This window comes from Pseudoliparis swirei, chromosome 18 (genome assembly GCF_029220125.1).
Source record: "Pseudoliparis swirei isolate HS2019 ecotype Mariana Trench chromosome 18, NWPU_hadal_v1, whole genome shotgun sequence".
NCBI classification, from domain to species: domain Eukaryota; kingdom Metazoa; phylum Chordata; class Actinopteri; order Perciformes; family Liparidae; genus Pseudoliparis; species Pseudoliparis swirei.
This window is the reverse complement of record NC_079405.1, coordinates 4,068,555-4,091,624: the sequence shown is the minus strand read 5'-3', so window position 1 is coordinate 4,091,624 and position 23,070 is coordinate 4,068,555. Positions and strand designations below refer to the sequence as shown.

At 41.1% G+C, this 23,070-nt stretch overlaps 1 protein-coding gene across 1 annotated transcript; it reads left to right on the top strand.

The window, feature by feature from the left end:
- The first annotated feature begins 1,238 nt into the window (after window positions 1-1,238).
- LOC130208174 (protein SSUH2 homolog) lies at window positions 1,239-15,772 on the top strand. The gene is made up of 12 exons (XM_056437149.1): window positions 1,239-1,325; window positions 3,098-3,151; window positions 3,245-3,320; window positions 3,467-3,596; window positions 8,078-8,138; window positions 8,665-8,786; window positions 9,311-9,373; window positions 9,523-9,602; window positions 10,289-10,381; window positions 11,693-11,795; window positions 11,886-11,993; window positions 12,256-15,772. Exons 1-12 carry the CDS (start codon window positions 1,313-1,315, stop codon window positions 12,394-12,396), a joined length of 1,044 nt encoding a protein of 347 aa, XP_056293124.1. The 5' UTR covers window positions 1,239-1,312; the 3' UTR covers window positions 12,397-15,772.
- Window positions 15,773-23,070: the final 7,298 nt, after the last annotated feature.

The following is a 23,070-nucleotide window of genomic DNA, read 5'->3' as shown; positions in this document are numbered from 1 at the left end:
GTGATAGATTAAACTAATTGAAGAGATGAAGAATCACGAATTGTATGAATGATGAATACAATACATAAAAGAAGGTAATTATTCCAATATTGGATGTTCTGATTTAAAATGTCAAAATAAAAGATATAGAAAATCACATTCATGCGCAAATGTGTGTCTAATTTCAGAATAGATGATGAGTTCAGAGAGGCTACTGATAAATAAATAAAACACTCTCCCCTCTTAACACGTATGTCTCGGCAGCGGATCAATGGAAAAAAATGAACAAAAGAAAAAGTTCAGTAAATTCCTCTGATGCTCAGTTTGTAGCTGTTCATATTATTTTGTCCACTCAGCTCTGTAATCCACTCCAGATGGGGCGTGGTCGACATTCCTGCAAATCAGTGACGTCAAGTTACCGGAGCAAACAATCACAGTCGGTACGTCCGGCTCCTTCAAAATAAAAGACTGTAGTAGTTTTAAATATTGACTGTCACCTTTATTTACAGAAAAGTGAGATTCAGTGTGCACTCTGTGTCGAAGACTTTATTTACAGAAGGTGACTAGTTGTGTACTGTGTGTCTAAGACTTAATTTACAGAGTGCACAGTGTGTGTGTGTGTGTCTAAGAGATTATGAGATCATACAGTTAACTAAGGTCTTATTCTGTGTAATTATATCAACTCATTCTCGTGTAAATGGACTGTACCTGTATATCTACAGGTGTACGCTGCAGAGACAGAGGATCGAACCACCGGTGCTCTGACGACCACTAACCCAAACGACCACTAACCCAAAGTCACCCAGAATGCAGTTTTTTTAAATTAATACAAGTGAGCTTGATTACATTTAGCAGCTAATTGCCTCACGGTTGGACTTTACTTTGAAAATTTGTTCTCTAAAGGTGCTATATAAATAACGTTAGACGCATTGTTTTTATAGTTATATGCATGTCATGTGCTAATACTGATGCACCTTTTAGCAAATGTTTTTCCCTGCTTGTAATGTTGAACGCAAACGATATCCTTGATATATTTAACTTTTAAAACATATAGTAGGATGGAGGTCTACATTTAACATTTTTTTCTTTTCTTTTTTTCTACCATGAATATCAGATATATTGGGTACAAAATAATCATTGTGGATGTTCAAAAGTTGGAGAGAAAACATCTAGTCGGGCGAGTTAGTCTTTTATTTTGAAAGGATTTACCGGTTGTTGTGTTGTATTGTCACTAACTGGACGCTTTCGGGCTGCATCTTCTTTAAGGGCGTTGTGAATTATCGGTTGCATTTTCTGGATCGATTGACACGAGACTATTCCAAACAGCAGCAGGATGAACAGCGCAGGTATGAACACACACACACACGACACACACACACACACGACACACACACCATGTCACCACGTTACACGGGTCACCAAACTGAGCACAACACCACACAGCAGCTGCAGCTGGACTCCGACTGAGACCCAGACATGCACAGTCACCAGCGTCCTGCGAGACGTTTAAATATACAGATACACACATGCATACAGTGCTGCCGCTCGCCATGTTGGTGCCCTAAGCATAACTCCTTCATGATGCCCCCCTGAGATAGGAAAGGGACCCACAGCGAGCGGCGTCGACGGGGGGGGGGGGGGGGGGCTGAGGGATTAAATATATCTCTTGTTCTGCCTGTTTTGTGATATACATGCCTAAAAGGTGCCTAATATTTCTAGACTGAAATAATATCGGCATTATAATTATTATAACTATGAGGATTTTTTTAGTTGCCTATTTTGTGGAGCCCCCTCAGGACTTGGTGCCCTACGCACAGCGCGTAGTGCGCTATGGGAGCGGCAGCGCTGCATGCATATATATAATATGTACGGTATATATACGGTGTGTATGTGTGTGTGCATGAACGAAAAGCTTTTCACACAACTTCAAACGGGTTTTAATACGATGTTAGTCCTTTAAACCCGAATTAAAGGAGTCTGGTCACGTCTTTCTTCAGACCTGTAGACGTATAATCCAGAGTCTACTCCTTCTCTGCCTCCTCGTTTCCTTTCCCATCTTCTCCTTGAGTGCTTTTATATATATATATATATTTATATATATATATATTATAATAATATATTAAGTCACGCACTCCCGCCACACATCGTATTTCTCACGTTGAAAAAAACTCTCGGCTATTTAATGTTTTAATGTGCCGCAGCGCGCAAACATGAGCCGCGCTGCCCTCACCGTGAAGGAATCAAGCGCTCCCCTGGAGTTCTGCTGTGAGGTGCCACTTATCAGCCAATCAAAAAAAAGAAATGGGCTACACAATAGCCAATCAGAATAAACCCCGTATCTGTTGTATCTGGGTGAGATTTAATCCAGCAACCAATGAAAGTAAAGCATCCTGGAATTGCGCGCGACTGACTGATATCCGAAATTTTCGTTCCGGGGGGGGGGGGGGGTAGGGGGTGCTGATGATGGAAATGTCACTCTTGCCTGTCTTCAAAACTTGAGAACCCTGATATATATAGTTATATATAATATATATATAGTTATATATAAATATATTTATATAGTTATATATATTTTTATTTATAAATATATACATATCTTTATATATATATATCTTTATATATATTTTATATATATATATTGTGAAGTAGAGGCAGAGCACACATGTAAATCAGGCTCCCACTAAACCTCTAGTTTACATTTGAAAGTATGTTAAGATGTAAAGTTAAAGATAAAAATTAAAAAAACACTAACTCCTCCCCGTCACATTTGAGTGAGTGGAGGTTAGCTCCGTTTCCTCTTACTTCTCCTTCCTTCCACTCCTTCTCCCTCCGCCTTTCTTTTCCCATTCCTACTCCACCATCTCCTTCTCTAGCCCCTTCATTCCTTTCCTACCCCCATTCCTGCCTCCTCTCCTTAGGCTAGCCGTTCCCCCCCTGTTTCCAGTCTTTGTGCTAAGCTACGCTAACTGACAGAGCGGCATCAAGCTCCTCTTTGACATCTAGTCCACAAAATGTTGGACTAATCCTTTTCCTTAAAGGCGCGGCGGCGCACATCCTGGCTCCGCCCACACTGGTGGTTTCACTTGTCAATAATGGTTTCCTGTTGTGTGTTCTCCAGCAGTCAACACGTTTGGCAACGTGCCCGGCTACGAAGGCATCATGGCAGGAGGAGGTAAGAGGGATCCGACCCGACAACGCCACATTACAGTCGCCACGTTGTTGTTGCAACTGCTTTAAGAGATGGCCGTTGTTGTTGCCGCTGCAGGCGGTTACCTGCCCCCTCCTTTTCCCATGGTGCCCGTGGCCCCGCCCCAACCCAGCCTCATGCCTGACGACTGGAGGTAAGACCCCGGAGCTCCTCGGCCAATCACGTGACGTCTCATGCTGGATGAGGACTGTGCCTGAAAGGCTGCATTCAGGGAATAATCGAATTAAACTAATCATGTGATTGTGTGTGTGTTTGTGTGTGTGTGTGTGTGTGTTCTAGCATCCCCATTCTGTCAGAGGATGTGGCTCGTGAGGCGTTCAAGGACTACGCGTCGTCTCATTGCTGCTACAGTAAAAGCCCCGTGAACGACGGAGTCATCACCAACATGGAGCCGTTCAACACCTTTAGGGTGACCCGACACGCACACACACACACACACACACACACACACACACACACACACACACACACACACACAACTTAACTTAAACACGACTTAAAGTCACAAACTCAAAGGTTTTTTTATTTAAATAAAAGTATGTCAGGGGTGGTAACACAATGGGGACTGAGCCTCAGGCCCACTAATAACAAAATATATATATGTACTAGTGCTGTGAAAAATAACGCGTTAACTCAGTTAATTAAATTACAGGATTAATTAGTTGTTGTTTTTAAAGGCATTTAACGCATGCGCAGAATGAGCTTCCAATCCGTCTGTTGTTGGTCGTCTCTAACCAGCAGCATGTCATTCTGTCTCTACGTGTCGCGTTAACACGACTCCGATCTCCGTCTCGCGCGCCGCAGAGCTCGGATGCCGGCGTGTGCGCGCACATCGGGGCGAAAAAAAAGTATCTTGCAAAATGAGCTTCCAATTAGGGCTGCAACAACCAATCGATAAAATCGATAAAAATCGATTATTAAAATAGTTGGCAACGAATTTCATTATCGGTTCGTTGTGTCGCGCGATTATTACGGCGCTCAATAAGTCACGGAGTATAAACAAAGTTGAGTTGAGCGCAGAGCGGCGCAGGAGAAACAAGAGCAGAGCGAGAGACGGAACGCTGCGTTGTGAGAGCCAATCAGCGCTGAGCTGCTCCTCTGTTGATGAATCTAATTGGCTGCTGCTGCTCACGTGGCGCTGGATGCGGAAGTCATTCACGTAGTGGGAGACATTCACGGAGCTGAGTGCGCCTCCGGGTGACGTTATGAACCCAGACACCAGGGCGCTACATGTCACGACGTGTGTGGCATTTCCACAAGAGTATAACGTAGAAAACGTGGTTATTTATTCCGTGGCGGATAGCGGAAAATATTTTTCCACGGAGAAAGGCAACGGAGATAAGCCACGACGCCACTCGCTGTGAGCGCTGCGCTGCGCGTGCAGACAACATTTAACGGAGCGAAGCAGCGCGTGCGCTCTGATCGCTCTTTTAATGAAGTATCGGAACTAAAAATATGCTAAATCACATCGTTTTTAACGTACGGGTACTTTGTTAGTATCGCTACAGCGTGACAGCAGCAGATGTAGCGGACTAACATTCAAGCTAACCTAACTTCCCAAACGCTGTGGACATCTGAACGCTGATTGGCTGAGACTCGACACGTCCCATCAAAGATGTTTTATTGCGAAGAGCACCACTTCACAATTTTTCCGCGTCTCACTGCAATCTCAACGGCAGCGGGCCAGGTGAACAAAATAATAAATCGGAACGCGTCTCTGATATTGTTCAGGGGGCGGGGCCACATGGGGACCACTGCTCAGGAGAGGAAAGCTGTCAGTCTGTTTGTGACGGTTCATCACCATGGTGACCAGTGAACAGGTTCATCACCATGGTGACCAGTGGGTCTCCAGGACCTTTTCATGACTTTAAACCACATTTCCATGATTAAACATTTTGTGAAAACTCTGTCTATACGTGACAAAGTGAGAAGATGTAGTATTTAAAGTAACAATGAGAATTCCAAAGCATACCGTATATATATACCGTGTAAATTAACATTTGAATAAAACTAATTTGCATTACTTTTCTAAATATTTTGGGATTTTATTTTTTTCAATTACTTTTCTAGGCCTGCTAATAGCCATTTAAAAATTCCATGACTTTTCCAGGTTTTCCATGACCGTACGGACCCCGTTTTGAATAAAGGGTTGAAAATTAAAGTTTTTTTGTTTTTTTATCCGATTAATCGATTAATCGATAAAATAATCAACCGATTAATCGATTATCAAAATAATCGTTAGTTGCAGCCCTACTTCCAATACACCTCTTCAATCTGAACTCTGTCCGCTCTCATGCAGACGGTCTGTTCATCGGTAATGATCCTTCCGCAGGTTCACCTCCGGAAACCTTGTTACGACTTTTACTTCCTGTAGATCAGGGTCTCAACACGTCGATCGCGACCTGCCAGTCGATCGCGGCGTAGTGTCGGTAGATCGCATGACATTAAAGAGATTGGCCCGCCCCCTGACATGTTCTCTAGAGCACGTCTTTGTTCTTTTATTAAACTAAACGTCTGTTGTTGATCGTATCTCCACAGCAGCATGTCATTTCTGTCTCTACGCGTTGCGTTAACACTTATCGATCTCCGTCTCGCGCCACAGAGCTCCGTGCGCGCGCATCGGGACCGAGCAAAAAAAAAGTCACTTGTCAATCTGTCCACCTTTAGATTGTATCATGGTGGAGTTAATGGTTGACAAACAAGAGAAAAATACTCTGTTTAACCCTAACCCTGTTACCTTTACATTTACTAACATATTTTACCCTCGGGGTCAATTTGACCCCAGCAATTAAAACCTCCAGAAAATTATTAGAATTAATATTGCTTCCCAAGTTTAAGTGTGAGGTGCTTTATGTTTGTTTGTTGACTACCTAAATAGCCCTTTAAATAAATAAAAAAGTTGATATTTCTTATATGTTTGACACAGTGAAAAACAGCCTGGGGTCAAATTGACCCCAAAGAACACCGACATTAAACATTGAATGGGGTCAAATTGACCCGAAAGGTAACAGGAGGGTTAAACATTCTGTTTAGGATGAAGATGTATTAATGTTCCATATGGAAGAAAACTGCTAAATAACTGCTGAGTTGCAGCACCATTGTATAGAAGAATGTATAAATGTATATATCCGTCTTTTGTCATAAATCTCTGTGTTCTCACAAAATATACCGAGAATATCGGTAATATGTGATTAATCATGATTAATCCACAGAAACCTGTGATTAACCCGATTAAAAATGTTAATCGTTTCACAGCCCTAATATGTACACTACCGTTCAAAAGTTTGGGGTCACTTAGAAATGTCTTTATTTTTCAAAGAAAAGCACTGTTTTTTCAATAAAGATAACATGAATCAAAATACACAATACATTGTTAATGTGGTAAATGACTATTCTAGGTGGAACGTCTGGTTTCTAATGAAATATCTCCATAGGTAGAGGCCCATTTCCATCAACTATCACTCCAGTGTTCTAATGGTACATTGTGTTTGCTAATCGCCTGAGAAGACTAATGTCTGATTAGAAAACCCTTGTGCAATTATGTTAGCACAGCTGAAAACAGTTATGCTGGTGATATAAGCGATACAACTGGCCTTCCTTTGAGCTTGAAGTTTGAACAACAAAATTAATACTTCAACTATTAATCATTATTTCTAACCTTGTCAATGTCTTGACTATATTTTCAATTCAATTTTCAATTCATTTGATAAATAAAAGTGAGTTTTCATGGAAGACACAAAATTGTCTGGATGACCCCAAACTTTTGAACGGTAGTATATATATATATATATATATACACACTACCGTTCAAAAGTTTGGGATCACCCAGACAATTTCGTGTCTTCCATGAAAAATCACACTTTTATTTATCAAATGAATATAAAATATAGTCAAGACATTGACAAGGTTAGAAATAATGATTAATATTTGAAGTATTAATTTTGTTCTTCAAACTTCAAGCTCAAAGGAAGGCCAGTTGTATCGCTTATATAACCAGCATAACTGTTTTCAGCTGTGCTAACATAATTGCCTAAGGGTTTTCTAATCAGACATTAGTCTTCTAAGGCGATTAGCAAACACAATGTACCATTAGAACACTGGAGTGATAGTTGATGGAAATGGGCCTCTATACACCTCTGGAGATATTTCATTAGAAACCAGACGTTTCCACCTAGAATAGTCATTTACCACATTAACAATGTATAGAGTGTATTTATGATTAATGTAATGTTATCTTTATTGAAAAAACAGTGCTTTTCTTTGAAAAATAAAGTCATTTCTAAGTGACCCCAAACTTCTGAACGGTAGTGTATATATATATATAATATATTTGCAGTATTAGAAACTGTCTCTCTATATGTTGACATTGAATGTCGACAGTCAAAGACTCCAGACGACTGAACTGTGAGCACCATCAACACACTTTCAGAGTGACGGTAATCTGCACCAACAGCCTCGATAAGACCCCCACGCAGTATTGTTTCTATTTGATTGACAATTAAGCTCTAAATTCTGGATTTACATTCCTGAGAACGTTTTTTCCCACTGGGCGACGACTTGAGCCGGTTTAGCTGTCGGCAGCTTCGTGTTATCCAGTTTCTCGCGATAGAATGTCTCGTTTCTTCAAATGTTTTTGCATTTATACATTTATTCTTTAAACTGATTTCCTAAACAAGTCACACTAAATAAAACACGTGGACCAGAGCAGCGGTCCAAATCTGGTTAAATTTCCTCAATCCTTTTTTAAATTAAAACCATCGCTGTGATTATCACTATAAGTTTCACTTTTACTGTGATTTTTATTCTTTTATTTGACTGTTATATCATAGATGTCACTTTTATATTCAGACCACATGTTGTTAACACGGTTATTCATCCCCTGCTCTGTAGTATCGACTGGAGACGTTCACCGAGTCGCGGCAAACAGAGCCGGCCGAAAAACCTTTTGAAGGTAAACAAACACAGACGTGTGCGTGTGCGTGCATGTGTGTGTGTGTGCGTGTGTGTGTGTGTGTGTGTAAGATAAACGGTTCTCCAGGAAGTTAAACTAGTGCCACAGGGTCTTTAACCCTTAAAACAATATGTGAAGCTCTTTTGTTTGTGTGAATTGTTTCTCGGAATAAAAAGGTTCCCTTCAATTGCCGGATTGTTGGAGTGTCCTTGAACGCACCACCCGGGGAAACGGCTCTCAATCACATTAAATAAGTGACTTAATTTCCATTATAATAGGAAAAGTAGGAGATCCTCACTTTTAGTATATATGGATCAAAAACTACAAAACACAGGCTCCTACATTTCCCACAATGCAGCTGGATGGTGTCTTCTATGAGACCCTCCCAGCCTGTTGGACACCACCTCTTGTAAACTTCACACCTGCTTTTTAGAGCAACGTTTCTGTTTACTCCTCCTACGTGTTCTGACATAACCCGACGACATCACTAGGCAGCAGGTGTCAGGTGTTTTTGTGTGATTGACAGGTGAGACGGCCGACTTCTACACCCAGCCGGCCCCCCGGCCCTGGGAGGTCCCGGCCACGGCTCCCACCCTCTTCACCAAGCACAAGGAGGAGATCCGCGTGCCCTACACCTCCTCCATCAAGGTGATTGGTTCTCAGAGGGGTGTCCGTAAAAAACAAAACAACGCCTTGTTGCTATGGTTACCCGCAGTTGAATCTACCTTCTAAATTTACAATCTTATAGCCGACAGCCAATCGGAGAGCGGGATTCTCTGATTTTAGATTATGAGGAGGTCGAGAAGAAAGTTTCAGAGATTCAAGGGTTCCCTTTTGAGGAGGTTCCCATGATGTCATCACGTCAGCTGGTCGCTACGGGAACTCTGAAAATGGCCTACCCAGATAATTAGCTCCCCCCCCCCCAACAGTTGTCCTCCTGCCTTGTGTAACGTTATCGGCTATTTAAATAGAAATCATAAATGTTGTAGGCTACGTAAATAGAAATGTTTAGAAAACCATCGGGGGGGAGGGGGGGGGGTCTGTGGCGTTGGCATTTTAAAAACGAAGCATCTGTCAAATGAGGCGTGGCAATTATCCCTTTGAGTGCGTCTGCCACTCCGACAGACACTACAGTTATTTTTAACTGTGTGTGTGTGTGTGTGTGTGTTTAGGAGTGCCAAAGCTGCCACAGCGTTGGGACGATGCCGTGTGATGAGTGCAAAGGAGATGGATATGTAAGAAGTATCAATTAATCAATCAGTAATAATTAATTGCGTAATATTCGCATTTTACGTGATACAATCAGTCTGAGTTGATTTAATGTGAATTTACGATCAAAGTGTTGACATTACTCGTGTGTGTGTGTGTGTGTGTGTGTGTCTAGATGGCGTGCATGGTGTGCGATGGCGCTGGAAGCAAGAACAATGAGAACTGCAGTAGCTGTAACGCTACAGGCAAAAAGAGGTCCTGAAGGGGGTACCGGGGGTCTGGGGGGGGGGGGGGGTCCGGGGTCCGGGTTCTTCAGGGCCGTGACTCTCAACCTTTTTTGGCGTGTGCTAAATTAGGTTGTGAGTCACCGACCGAGAGGCTTAAAGTCCTTTCGCAGTTGTGTGTGTGAAGCAGCTGCTGCGTCAGAGCAGCTGAACACGCGCCTTGTTTTAATTAAGATGTCAAGTAATAATAAACCTGCTCACTCAGAGTTAACTCACTCGACAGAAGATATGGATTTCTTTAAAATAATGTTATTTCCAGAGCAACAGTCATAGCAGCGGCGTGCTTTAGAGAAACGCTGCCATCCACCAATCAGAATCGAGTATAACAAACAATTATAATTGCAGCTGCGATATGATTTCATGCCGCATGTGCAGAAAACCATTTTTATATTCACGACGTTCCTTTTTTATTACGTTAAAAGAGAGAAAAGCGTCATAAAACATCAAACATAACATGGATTTCCAGGAATGGTTTCTCTATAAATTACAACTAATGACTCTGGGAGGAAGGAAATCAATATAAAAAGTGATTTTATAATTTAACTGTCTGGCAGAAAAGGAAGATAATGAACAAGATATGGCGCTTTAAATCACACTGTACAAACATGCATCATGTCTGACTGTGTGTGTTTGTGTGTGTGTGTTGTGTGTGTGTAGCTGTCCCGCGTGTAAAGCTCGTGGAACGCAGGACTGCACAACCTGTGAAGGAAAAAAACAAATGCTGGCGTACATCAAGCTCACGGTGGAGTGGTGAGTAGACCGTCGTTGCTTCAGCTGGTCCAGGGGTCCATGAGCAGGTTCCTGGAGTCCTGGAAGAGAATCCAACAGACCTTGAGGAGGTTCTATAGGGCCTTTTTAACGAGGTTCAAGACGCGATTGGTTTTTGGAGAGGTCCTTGAAGATCCATTGGGGTTTCAGTGAGTCACTGGTCCTTGATGGATTTATAGAGGGTCTTGAAGAGTTTCTCGGGGTCTTTGAAGAGATTCACTGAGACCCTGAAGGTGTTGCAGTGGGACTTGAAGAGTTTCTAGAGGTCTTTGAAGAGATTCACTGAGACCCTGAAGGTGTTGCAGTGGGACTTGAAGAGTTTCTCGGGGTCTTTGAAGAGATTCACTGAGACCCTGAAGGGCCTTAAAGAGAGTTCAGTGATCTTTGAAGTTGTCATATGGGGTCTAAAGAGGATCCAGGGGGTTGTTGCTGCCTCCAGACGCTCTTAAACAAGGTTCCAATAATTATTTCCAGGCATCGATGGGTGAAGTTTAAAATGGCCCTTGATTAAGTTTTAGAGGACATGGGTTTTCTAGTTGTCTTTGATGGGTTGCAAAGGTCCTTGAGGAGGTTCACCGAGATCTTGAAGATGGTACCGTGGCTCCAGATAGTCCAGTGATCCTGAAAGGTTTCTCCACAGGCCCTTGGAGAGGTCCAAATGGTCCTAGAGGAGGTTTCAGAGGTACTTATAGAGGTTCTCTGGTCCCCTGTAAAGGTTTGAGTAGCAATGGAAGATCTTACACAGGTGCTTGAGGAGGTTCCTGATGTCTTGAAGTTGTCTAGGTCAGCCTGGTGGACCTTTCAGTCGTCCTGAGAGATATAACATTGGTCCATCAAGAGGAATCGAGGAGCCTCAGCTTCCAGAGGTCACCTCAAAGGAGGTTCAACAGGTTCCTTTAAAATGTTCTAATGGGCCTTGAAGAGGGTCCTAAAGTTGTTGAAGATGATCCTTGAGGGGTTTCAACCACAGATCTGACCCAGTGACTCTGAGGCTGATCGGCAATACTGTAGAACCATTTTCTAAAGTATTTCTACAAACAAAACTTAATGACTTTAAAACTATTTCCATCTGATTTTAATGAGGTTAAAATTCTTCAATCAACTTTAATGTAGTTTTTATATTAAACGGATTCAGTGGACAGTCGTGGATCACATGGTGGACCCCTGGTGGCAAAGAGAGAAACTGCATGATGTGAATTTTAATTCATACAAATACGTCTGCACACTGATTATACTTGAAGAGTGTGTGTGTGTACGAATACACATGTGTGTGTGTGTACCTGTGTGTTCTAGGACTAACAATGTGGAGGACTACGTGGTGCAGCAGACCTCGGGTATGAAGGTCGATCTTAAGGAAGTGACCGGGAAGGAGCTGTTCAAGAACAACCAGAGCCTGGTAAACACACACACACACACACACACACACTAGAACACTTGAATACTAGGTACTACAGTTGCGTTAGACTCTCGGTCTGTGTCCTCTCAGCTCTACCCGCTGACCGGGTTCCCAAACCCGGACATCTCCGAGGCCTCTGAGCGTCTCATCAAAGACCACCAGAGCAAGTACGCCGCAAACTCCAGGATCCTGCAGCAGGTGAGTCTATAGTTGTTATTTGGCATTTATTTGTCATCCATAGTGGTTATTATAAATATATAGTGGTTATTAGTCATCTATAGTGGTTATTAGTCATATATAGTGGTTATTTGTATACAAAAACACTATTTAATTTATTAGGGAATCTTGGAAGTTTAATTAATTATTTCAAGCTTCTAGTGTTAAGAAGTTAAACAGGTTATAATTCCCTCTCTAATATATATTTCTTAATGCTCTCTCTCTCTCTCAATCTCTTTTTCAGAGACAGACCGTCGAGTTGATCCCGATCACCAAAGTGAACTACAAGTGGAAGGCCAACTCTCACCTCTACTTCGTCTACGGCAACGAGCAACAAGTCAACGCCGACAATTACCCGGCAACCTGCTGCTGTGTCCTCCAGTAGACACTCACTCACACCCACACACACACACACACACACACACACACACACACACTCACACTCACTGACCTAAACTGTTTTTTAAGGTATCCTACCTCCAGGATAATTTTAACCATCAACTGCACTCGTTAAGAGTTTTCCACAAAAAGCATCCAACTAGACGAGAGTGGATTATTAGAAGTAATCAGGTCAAATTTATGCAGATTAACCTGCATCGGCTGGTGGATTTTATTTTTGGTAGGACCATCCAATCAATTTTCAGCAAACACCCCAGTATGATTACATTTTCAAAAAATTAGTTAAATATTTAATATTTATTCCAATGCTGACATAAGGAAATCTTATTTATCCCATTCAGTATATAAATATATATATATATCATAATAATATTCAGTATAATATGATTCATAAATACCTTCTAATGTAAATATACATAGAATAAATAGCTCATTATTAGCTTTTGGGCCAGATGACTTTGGGCTGAATCTACTTTAGGATGCTGATTGGCTGAGTTGTATATCACTCATTTATATCGTTAATCAGTAATTGGCTAAACTGATTCTTAGCCTCGCCTCTTCTGGGCCAAAACGATCCGACCCCAGCTCAGACATGCAGACAGGCGGAGAGGAAAAGCATATTTTTTTGCGCAGATATATTATTTTACAAATATTACTGGGTATATTCCATATCTCCAAAACACAAATACTTATAAATATAATGAATATTATTAGTAAAAAAAAATTATACTTTTTTTGTGTGTGTGCGTGTGTGTGGCTTAAGGTGGGTGGGGCCTGGCCCCCGTGGCCCTCTAGTGGCCAGCCGCCACAGTAATCCTGCATGTCACTCAAAGAGAACCACTTAAAAAATTGTTTAGAATATGTGAAATTAATTTATAACTGAAACATTTTACAAATTTAAGTTTCAGTTTTGTGACAAATAACTTTCATAGTACTGGCAATTAAAATGTTAGATTTTAAAGTCTCAAAACGATCCTGGAGGGACTTTAAAAAACGTCCTCATTGCGGACATTTCAAGACGTCGTGATGCTCCACCAGGTGTCCCGACGGGAGAAAGCAAGAGACAAACAAATAACATCCAGATACATTTTAATCCGTCACATCAATACCTGAATATTTAAGTCCACATGTATAATTTTATTGTTAAATCGAACGTTTTTTACTCCATTGTTGATACCTGTGTTGACCGTCATGTCTCGTTACAAAACACTTTTACTGAACACACATTATGCAAGCATGTGCCATTTAATTCTAAAACGAAAACCTCATATGTCCACGACGTGTCGTGGAAGTCAGAAAAATTTACGACGAAATAAAACGTCAATCGAACGTGCGGGGCAGCTACAAATTAGGAATCTGAGTTTTTTTTATCGGTTATCCTATTTTATATTTTACCTGTTTGTTATCGGAGGATGGAGTAAGTGAATTCTGAGGAAACGGTTAAATAACTAAATGTTCTAGTTCGTGATTACGTAATCTACCTAATGTTTGTCACATTCAACTTTGAAGACGCAAAACTCACCAAAGTCTAGAAACCGTGTTCCTCAATACTTCGTACCTGTGTTGTTTTTAAAGAAAGGATCATGTGCTTAGCATCGCCTGTTAATGCCTTTTTTGTTGCTCTGACTCTCAGCCAATCGGCTTGCTGCGGTGCTGAAAGGCATTCTGGGTAGGGAACTGTATACTGTTTTGACAGTACATCCCTGAAGCAACCAGAAACAGATGTCAAGTTAAAATCTCTTTCTTTTTTTACACCTTTTTTATTTATTTTTTATCTTAAAGCTCTTTGATGCTTAATGCTTAATAATCAAGGTTATTTTTCTTGAGATCTCGAAATGTTTTGGAGATGCAATTTTCTTTTTTTTTACCCGACAACCACAATAATAAACGATTTTAGTATTAGAACTCGTAGATTACATCCTCAAGTTACAGAAATGAACGTGCAGAGGAATGATATGGTCTCGGATCATTTCCACACAGTTAAATAAAGCCATAACACAATGTCCAAAACACCGAAGGTACCTCTGCACAGCAGTGCTTCTCACCTGCACTACATAATCACAACATCGCCATTGCATATTCATTTTTATTCTCTTTATTTTTTGCTACTTAGTTTAGAACAGAACTGATGTCGTGTTTACTGACCAACATTTCACGCCAGGACAAAAAAACTAAAACAATCTTGTGCCTTTTTAAAAACAACCCCGCTGCAGTACAGTACGCCTCCTGTAGAGGGCACTGTGGCGTTTAACACACTCTGCTGCGCATCAGGGAACCAACTGGACAAATGAACCCTTCAGATTTATACGTTTTACTGCTTGTGTGTAAAATGACCACATATATATATATATATATATGCCTATTAATACAATTATATGACTTTCTTTCCATTCTACATTTCATAATACTCATGTTTTTTATATTTCATATCCATATGCACGGTGCTTATTTTTCCTATTCGGGTTGTTTCCAGACACCGGGACTGTTTTCCCCTTGTGAGTGTGTGTGTGTGAGTCTATGTGTGAGTGTGTGTCATCGTGGCAAAATGTGGTCATCGAGAGAGACGCCGACGTAGTCGACATCTTTGTTTATGTTCCTGTCGGTCTGCTCGTGGACGTTCAGCCGTGAAACTTTCCAGGTGTTTGAGATCAAAAGGGAGGTTGAGTTTAAAGAGCGGCTGCAGATGGCAGGATGCCCTCGCAAGATGGCCTCTAAATTTTCATTTGTTTTCTGTCCTCAGCCAGAGTCTCTTGTCTCAAACTAAAGTCGCGTATGTTGGAATGTGATGAACCATTTTATTGATCTCTTTATCTGCAACGCAAATGCCTTTTAAAAACCGGGGTTTTCAAAGTCTGAGACTGTGAAGCCTCTCCTCAAACACAACTCGGCTGAGTTTACTTTGAACACACTCAACTATTGAGCCTCACATGTGACCACAGCAAATACATTGTGGATGAGTTTCTGACTCTAGGAATGTGGGGGTAACAATTCAATTCAATTCAGTTTATTTGTATAGCCCAATTTCAGAAATTACAAATTTGTCTCGGAGTGCTTTACAATCTGTACACATTGACATCCCTGCCCCAAAACCTCACATCGGATCAGGAAAAACTCCCAAATAACCCTTCAGGGGGGAAACAGAGTATCAGAGTCCCTCAACTCTTTAACCACATCTCACACATTTAGGCTGTTTTTTTAATCTTCTTAAAGCCTTGTTAGGACGCCTCCCACTTTGAAAACCTCTGCCTTTATACAACCATCTCTACTACTACCCTGACGGACCTGATGGTGATATTACTCTGTCATACTCAATATTAACCGCATGAAACTGTTGATGCTGAAAATAAACTCTTGAGACTCAACTGCTTCTGTCACATCTCGTCTGTTTACACATGTGCAAAAGTATGGAGTCACACAACTGATCAGTTATTCCTTACTTATCCATTCAGTGAACATTAGCTAATATTGCTTAGCGTTAGCTTGTCTGATAGTAAGAAGAGCATGAAGTAGTTTAATCTGTTGGTTAAGAGAATTTTTGTTGTTGAAAAATGCACATTAAATAAAATTATGTTTATTTATATATATATAAAACAAAATTTCATTAAAATGCTCTATACATTTTATTTATTTATTATTAAAACAAAATTTAAAAGTATAAAAAAAATGCTATATATATAATTTTATTTAAAAACATATTTTATAAAAAATTAAAAAGGATTTTATATATATATATAGCATTTTATTTTTTACAGGACAAATGTCTAAATAATGGAATCCAAATCTACTATTTCCTCAGTTTTTAAGTTATTGTTTTGTCATTGTTGCTATATTTTGAAACACAATTATCATACATGTACACGTTACACTGGTAAGACACATGCATTGATATATACTGTACATGTATTTTAAATATATGGCTCTAGAAACACACAGACTGGTTATAAATATGTAAACTGTAGTACAGCCATGATACCGAGGTTAACCTGTGAGTGAGAGTGTTGAAGCGTGTCGATGTGTTGGTGCCTCGATGAGGAAGCGAGTAACGTCCGGCCTTAAAGGAGGAAGTGCGAAGACGCCACAAGAAACGTATACTTCAAATTTTGTAGGCAAGTATTATGTGTGACTGTGGATCAGGATCCTTCAATCAGAGGCTCTGCTAGCCCACGTCGACCCTAAATTACTTCTGAATGTTTGTTTAATGTTGTTTATTCCTGCTGTCCAGGTGGCTCCATGGTAGCCCCTGTCATCAGTGTATGAACGGGTGTGAACGGGGGAGTGATGACATGTAGCGGTAGCCTTAGAGAGGTAGGAAGACTAGAAAAGCGCTGTTCAGCATCCCTCTTTTATCAGTTAAAGATGCTAAATTCAATTCAATTCAATTCAGTTTATTTGTATAGCCCAATTTCACAAATTACAAATTTGTCTCGGAGTGCTTTACAATCTGTACACATAGACATCCCTGCCCCAAAACCTCGCATCGGATCAAGAAAAACTCCCAAATAACCCTTCAGGGGGGAAAAAAGGGAAGAAACCTTCAGGAGAGCAACAGAGGAGGATCCCTCTCCAGGATGGACAGATGCAATAGATGTCATGTGACCAGAAGGACATATTTAGAGTTAAAATACATTCAATGAATATGACAGAGTGTATGAATAGTTCATAGTAGGCATATTCCACGATGGAGACCTCCACGATCCATCAGGCAGATGGAGGTAGAGAGGCGGAGTGGGCGGAGTCTCAACAGGACAGTGGCGTCGTCGGTAGCAGGTAGCAGGACCCAGACCTCGATGATCCATCAGGCAGATAGGATCTATGCCGTCTCATAGGGTCCGATGACCCCATGAGACGTGAAGTCAAAAGGACTCCGGGGAGAAAGCAGAGTTAGTAACGTGTGATTGAGAGATGAAAATTCATCCCTAAGGAAAGAAAAAAAAAGAGGAGATAGGTACTCAGTGCATCCTAAAACGTCCCCCGGCAGCTATAAGCCTATAGCAGCATATCAAGGGGCTGGACCAGGTGAACCTGATTCAGCCCTAACTATAAGCTCTGTCAAAGAGGAAGGTCTTAAGTCTACTCTTAAACGAGGTGACTGTGTCTGCCTCCCGGGCTGAAGGTGGAAGCTGGTTCCATAAAAGAGGAGCTTGATAACTAAAGGCTCTGGCTCCCATCCTACTTTTTAAAACTCTAGGAACTACAAGTAGTCCCGCATTTAGTGAGCATAGCTCTCTAGTGGGGCAATATGGTACGACAAGCTCCTTAAGATATGATGGAGCATCACCAATCAAGGCTTTGTAGGTTAAGAGAAGAATTGTAAAAGTGATTCTTGATTTTATGGGTAGCCAGTGCAGAGCAGCTTGTGCAGGAGTGATGTGATCTCTTTTCTTAGTTTTAGTGAGAACACGAGCTGCAGCATTCTGGATCAACTGGAGGGACCTAAGAGACTTATTAGAGCAGCCTGATAATAAGGAGTTGCAGTAATCCAGTCTCGAAGTAACGAACGCGTGAACCAATTTTTCTGCATCTTTTTGAGACAAGATGTGCCTGATTTTTGAAATATTACGTAGATGAAAGAATGCAGTCCTTGAGATTTGCTTTACGTGGGAGTTAAAGGACAAGTCCCGATCAAAGATTCAGAAAAATTCAGAGCGTTAATATAGCACAAAACAACTTAATCTGTGTAAATACACAGAGGAGCAGGGAATGAAGCCACTCCCTCTCTTGTGTGCGTTCTTATCCGAGCTTTTCTGAACTTTGTTGACATTTTTGGAAGATGTTAGCATTGTTAGCACGTTCGCATTGTTAGCGTGCCCCGTAGGCTAGCTGCTGCCATGTTGAGAGCCGTGTGGAGGCAACACATGCTTTATGCTGTGGATTTCACCTTTAGCCCCTTTTTTAAAGTTTGTTGACGTGGTCGGACGATGTTAGCATTGTTAGCACGTTCGCATTGTTAGCGTGCCCCGTAAGCTCCATGTTGAGAGCCGTGTGGAGGCAACCAGTGGTGTATAAAGTACCCAAAAGCCATACTTGAGTAAAAGTAAAGATACTTGACTGGAAAATTACTCAAGTAAAAGTAAAAGTCACCTATGAGAATACTACTTGAGTAAAAGTATTAAAGTATCTGATATTTATTGTACTTAAGTATCAAAAGTAATTTTCTGATATTAAATGTACTTAAGTATTGAAAGTAAAAGTAAATGCTGTTAATAATAAAAACAAAGGGTCAGAATTTTGAGAATAATTAAGTTTATTTGTTTGGGTGCTGTGGCCGCCATGAACAAGGAGTATGAGCTCGGATGAACTTAGCAATATATGAATATTATGAAATAACTAAAATATAAAAACACGATTGACAGAAAAAAGCAGAACCAAAAGTAACAACCAGAATCATCACTTTAAACTGAACAAATTCTTGTTCATCTTCAAAAGAAGTTGATTTTCAAAATGGACAGATGTCAGTGTCTCTCTTCTGGGGCTGAAGACGAGTCCTGCGATGCTGAAGAGCCGTTCACCTGGTGCAGGTAGAGTGTGTCTAGCTTCACAGGCCCTGATGGTGCAGGTAGAGTGTGTCTAGCTTCACAGGCCCTGATGGTGCAGGTAGAGTGTGTCTAGCTTCACAGGCCCTGATGCAGGTAGAGTGTGTCTAGCTTCACAGGCCCTGGTGCAGGTAGAGTGTGTCTAGCTTCACAGGCCCTGATGCAGGTAGAGTGTGTCTAGCTTCACAGGCCCTGGTGCAGGTAGAGTGTGTCTAGCTTCACAGGCCCTGATGGTGCAGGTAGAGTGTGTCTAGCTTCACAGGCCCTGATGGTGCAGGTAGAGTGTGTCTAGCTTCACAGGCCCTGATGCAGGTAGAGTGTGTCTAGCTTCACAGGCCCTGATGCAGGTAGAGTGTGTCTAGCTTAACAGACCCTGATGCAGGTAGAGTGTGTCTAGCTTCACAGGCCCTGGTGCAGGTAGAGTGTGTCTAGCTTCACAGGCCCTGATGGTGCAGGTAGAGTGTGTCTAGCTTCACAGGCCCTGATGCAGGTAGAGTGTGTCTAGCTTCTCAGGCCCTGATGCAGGTAGAGTGTGTCTAGCTTCACAGGCCCTGATGCAGGTAGAGTGTGTCTAGCTTCACAGGCCCTGGTGCAGGTAGAGTGTGTCTAGCTTCACAGACAGCCTGAACACAGTTGGGAAGCATTTCAGCAAGTCAACGATCTGCTGAACAGGTCACGTCTCCATCCAGCTGTTTGCTGCTGTCATGCGCTTGAGATGACGAAGAAGAAGTCCTCTTCATCAGATGAACTGGACCTGGTGGCATCACCTAGCTGCACGGAGGGTTCTTCCATGTGCTGCTTGATGTAGTCCATTCCTGAAATAAAGTGAGGGTATTATATAAATGATAGAATTAATAACACTTCCTAACATGTCATGACCCCAACCTAAAGTTTTGTACAAAATAGTTTGTTTTAATTTGAGGTTTATACATTTGGTTTCATGCACTGTCCGTGCATCCAGAGTTGATTTGTGAATATGTACTTGTATCTCTGTAGTTAAACACAACAAGACTGTCCCAAATCAATATCGTCACCATTACTAGACCGTCACTCTTATAATATTAATACAAATAATAATAATAATGCTGTAATGATTAGCATTATAGTATAGCTAAGACGACTCAAATCAACAAATTCTCACAACTGTCAACACTTCTTCAGCTCATTAACTCGCTAGCGATCCGTCTGCTGCACTCACGCTAATTGTCTCATTTAATTGACGATAGCTAGCGAACGTTAGCCTAACGTACAACATGCGTAGGACAATCAGACACCTGCCTCCCCTCTCCTGCCAAAGATACACTACCGTTCAAAAGTTTGGGGTCACCCAGACAATTTTGTGTCTTCCATGAAAACTCACTTTTATTTATCAAATGAATTGAACATTTCATAGAACATATAGTCAAGACATTGACAAGGTTAGAAATAATGATTAATATTTGAAGTATTAATTTTGTTCTTCAAACTTCAAGCTCAAAGGAAGGCCAGTTATAGCTTATATCACCAGCATAACTGTTTTCAGCTGTGCTAGCATAATTGCACAAGGGTTTTCTAATCAGACATTAGTCTTCTAAGGCGATTAGCAAACACAATGTACCATTAGAACACTGGAGTGATAGTTGATGGAAATGGGCCTCTATACACCTCTGGAGATATTTCATTAGAAACCAGACATTTCCACCTAGAATAGTCATTTACCACATTAGCAATGTATAGAGTGTATTTATGATTAATGTTATCTTTATTGAAAAAACAGTGCTTTTCTTTGAAAAATAAAGACATTTCTAAGTGACCCCAAACTTTTGAACGGTAGTGTATAACTTACTCCAATCCTGAGGGCAACACTGCTAGATATCTTCACAGGTTTATGATAATTATGATAACTAAACATTATCGTTGCGGCTCATGGGATTAATCTTAATTCACCTCAATGTGTTTCCTGAGGTTGGTGAGTTGTTGAAGGCCAGTATCTCCGTAGCTTTCAGTCGGCATAAGAGGAACTTCATCCGGTAGGAAGGAACTTTCACTCCGACAAAAGAAAAGAGTTCGCCCAAATATGGCCACGGATGTTGATCTTGGTCACCGTGGTTGTTCGCCGCGGGAGTCGCCGGCGCTTCCACTGCTGCTTCCACATGAAATGAGTCGTATCTGTAGCCGCTCGCTATCATCCTGGGCACCACTGGGAATAGAAAACACGCAGCGAGGACGACTGATTCCCAACCTGCTTGTTAGTGCTGCGTTCAGGTGCGGTGTGTTCCACCACAGTCCCCGATGTTTGTCTCATGATTATTTTTTTCCGTAGCAACGAGTAACATTTCTGTTTCACGGGAAATGTATCGGAGTAAAAGTACAAGTTTTCATTGCAAAATGTAGTGAAGTAAAAGTAAAAGTAAACAGAAATATAAGTAGTAAAATAAAGTACAGATACCCAAAGAAACGACTTGAGTAAAGTAACGAAGTATTTCTACTTTGTTACTTTACACCACTGGAGGCAACACATACTTTATGCTGTTGATATCACCTTTAGCCCCTTATTAAAAGTTTGTTGACGTGGTCGGACGATGTTATCATTGTTAGCACGTTCGCATTGTTAGCGTGCCCCGTAAGCTAGCTGCTGCCATGTTGAGAGCCGTGTGGAGGCAACAAATACTTTATGCTTTGGATTTCACATTTAACCCCTTTTTTAAAGTATCAAAAGTAAAAAAGGTAGTTATTTTGCAGACGACATGACGCTATTCGACCGTCTCTGGTTTGTTGTATTGAAGGAACAGAAGATGTAGCTCAGGAGGCTGCGAGGTGAGCTGATTCTCATCTCCGTGTGCCTCCGTTATCTCTTCTCTTTCCTGTTTCCACGCAGGTCTGACATTTCTGCAAATGTCACTATCAGATCAAGTCTCGAGATGTCCTTTGTGTCCGCGGCCCATCCCAGAATGCACTGCAGCGACAGTGGGTTTGGCGATTAACTACATTACGGCCCACTCCTCTCGTGGCAATTTTCCGTCGTTGTATTTCCTTCCTCCGGATAACGAAGACGAGCGCCTCGACTGATCTCTGAGGTCCTTTTAACGCGTTTACGTTCGCCAGATAAATAACTGCTCTTCGTCCATCCGGCGCTTAACGAGGAGGAAGAGGGAACAACGCGCGGTCATCACGGATGTGTTCACGCCTGCAAGAAATGACTAACTTTTTGTACTTTGGATTTCAAAGCTGCTTGGGGAAATATTTTAGTCAAAAAATCAAATGTTTACACTTTTTTGACGGTTGATAATGAAGAGAGAAGTAGATTAATTGGGGAAGTTTAAGCTGCTGCAACCCGATGTTACATTATTACATTACATCACATGTCATGAGAAGCTTTTATCCAAAGTGAATCAACCACGAGAACACTCAGAACAAGAATCAAGAAAGTAACAGTAAGTAAGTGCTGTTCAAGTCTGTTACCAAGACAACTTTACTTTCAGACAAACATTAAATTAAACAAAAAATGTTCCTTACTTGTGCAACAACACTCGGACAAACTAACTTTTAGCTTGAGGCCTGTTAGTTTGAGCTTCTGTCTTTTAGCACTCTTTATATATTATGTGTTTATGTGTCCATGTGTATTTATTTCCTCTTTTACAGGGAAGAAAGGCAGAACATATTTTATGTGTTTTTTAATTGTTTAATATCTGTTTCATCAACTTTTTTAAAGGCGTCGGTGTGTTGTCTGCTTTCTGGTGGAAAGTATTTTATTGATGAAAAAGGAAAAGTCCTTCATGCAGGTGACAATAAAAACATGTGAATTCAAAACGCCTTTTTTGTTTTCTCTTCTTTCCTCTTTGTGTCTTTTAGCCTCTTAAATGTGCACGTGGCCCCTTTTCACCTCAGTGATACACTACATCAATTTAACTTCACTTTTTAAACCTCTAGGATTTAAGTTCAGGGAGTTAAGGGAAATAGTTTAAACACGTGGAGGGGAAAACATTGTTAACATGCCGAAAATAAAGTCTGATTATTTCAAGATTATGGGGGGGGGGTATGGAGGACTCAAAATGACTTAAGTATAAATAAATAAATAAATAAATGCATGAATAAATACAAGAATAAATGAATAAATGCTTAAATAAATGTATAAATAAATAAATAAA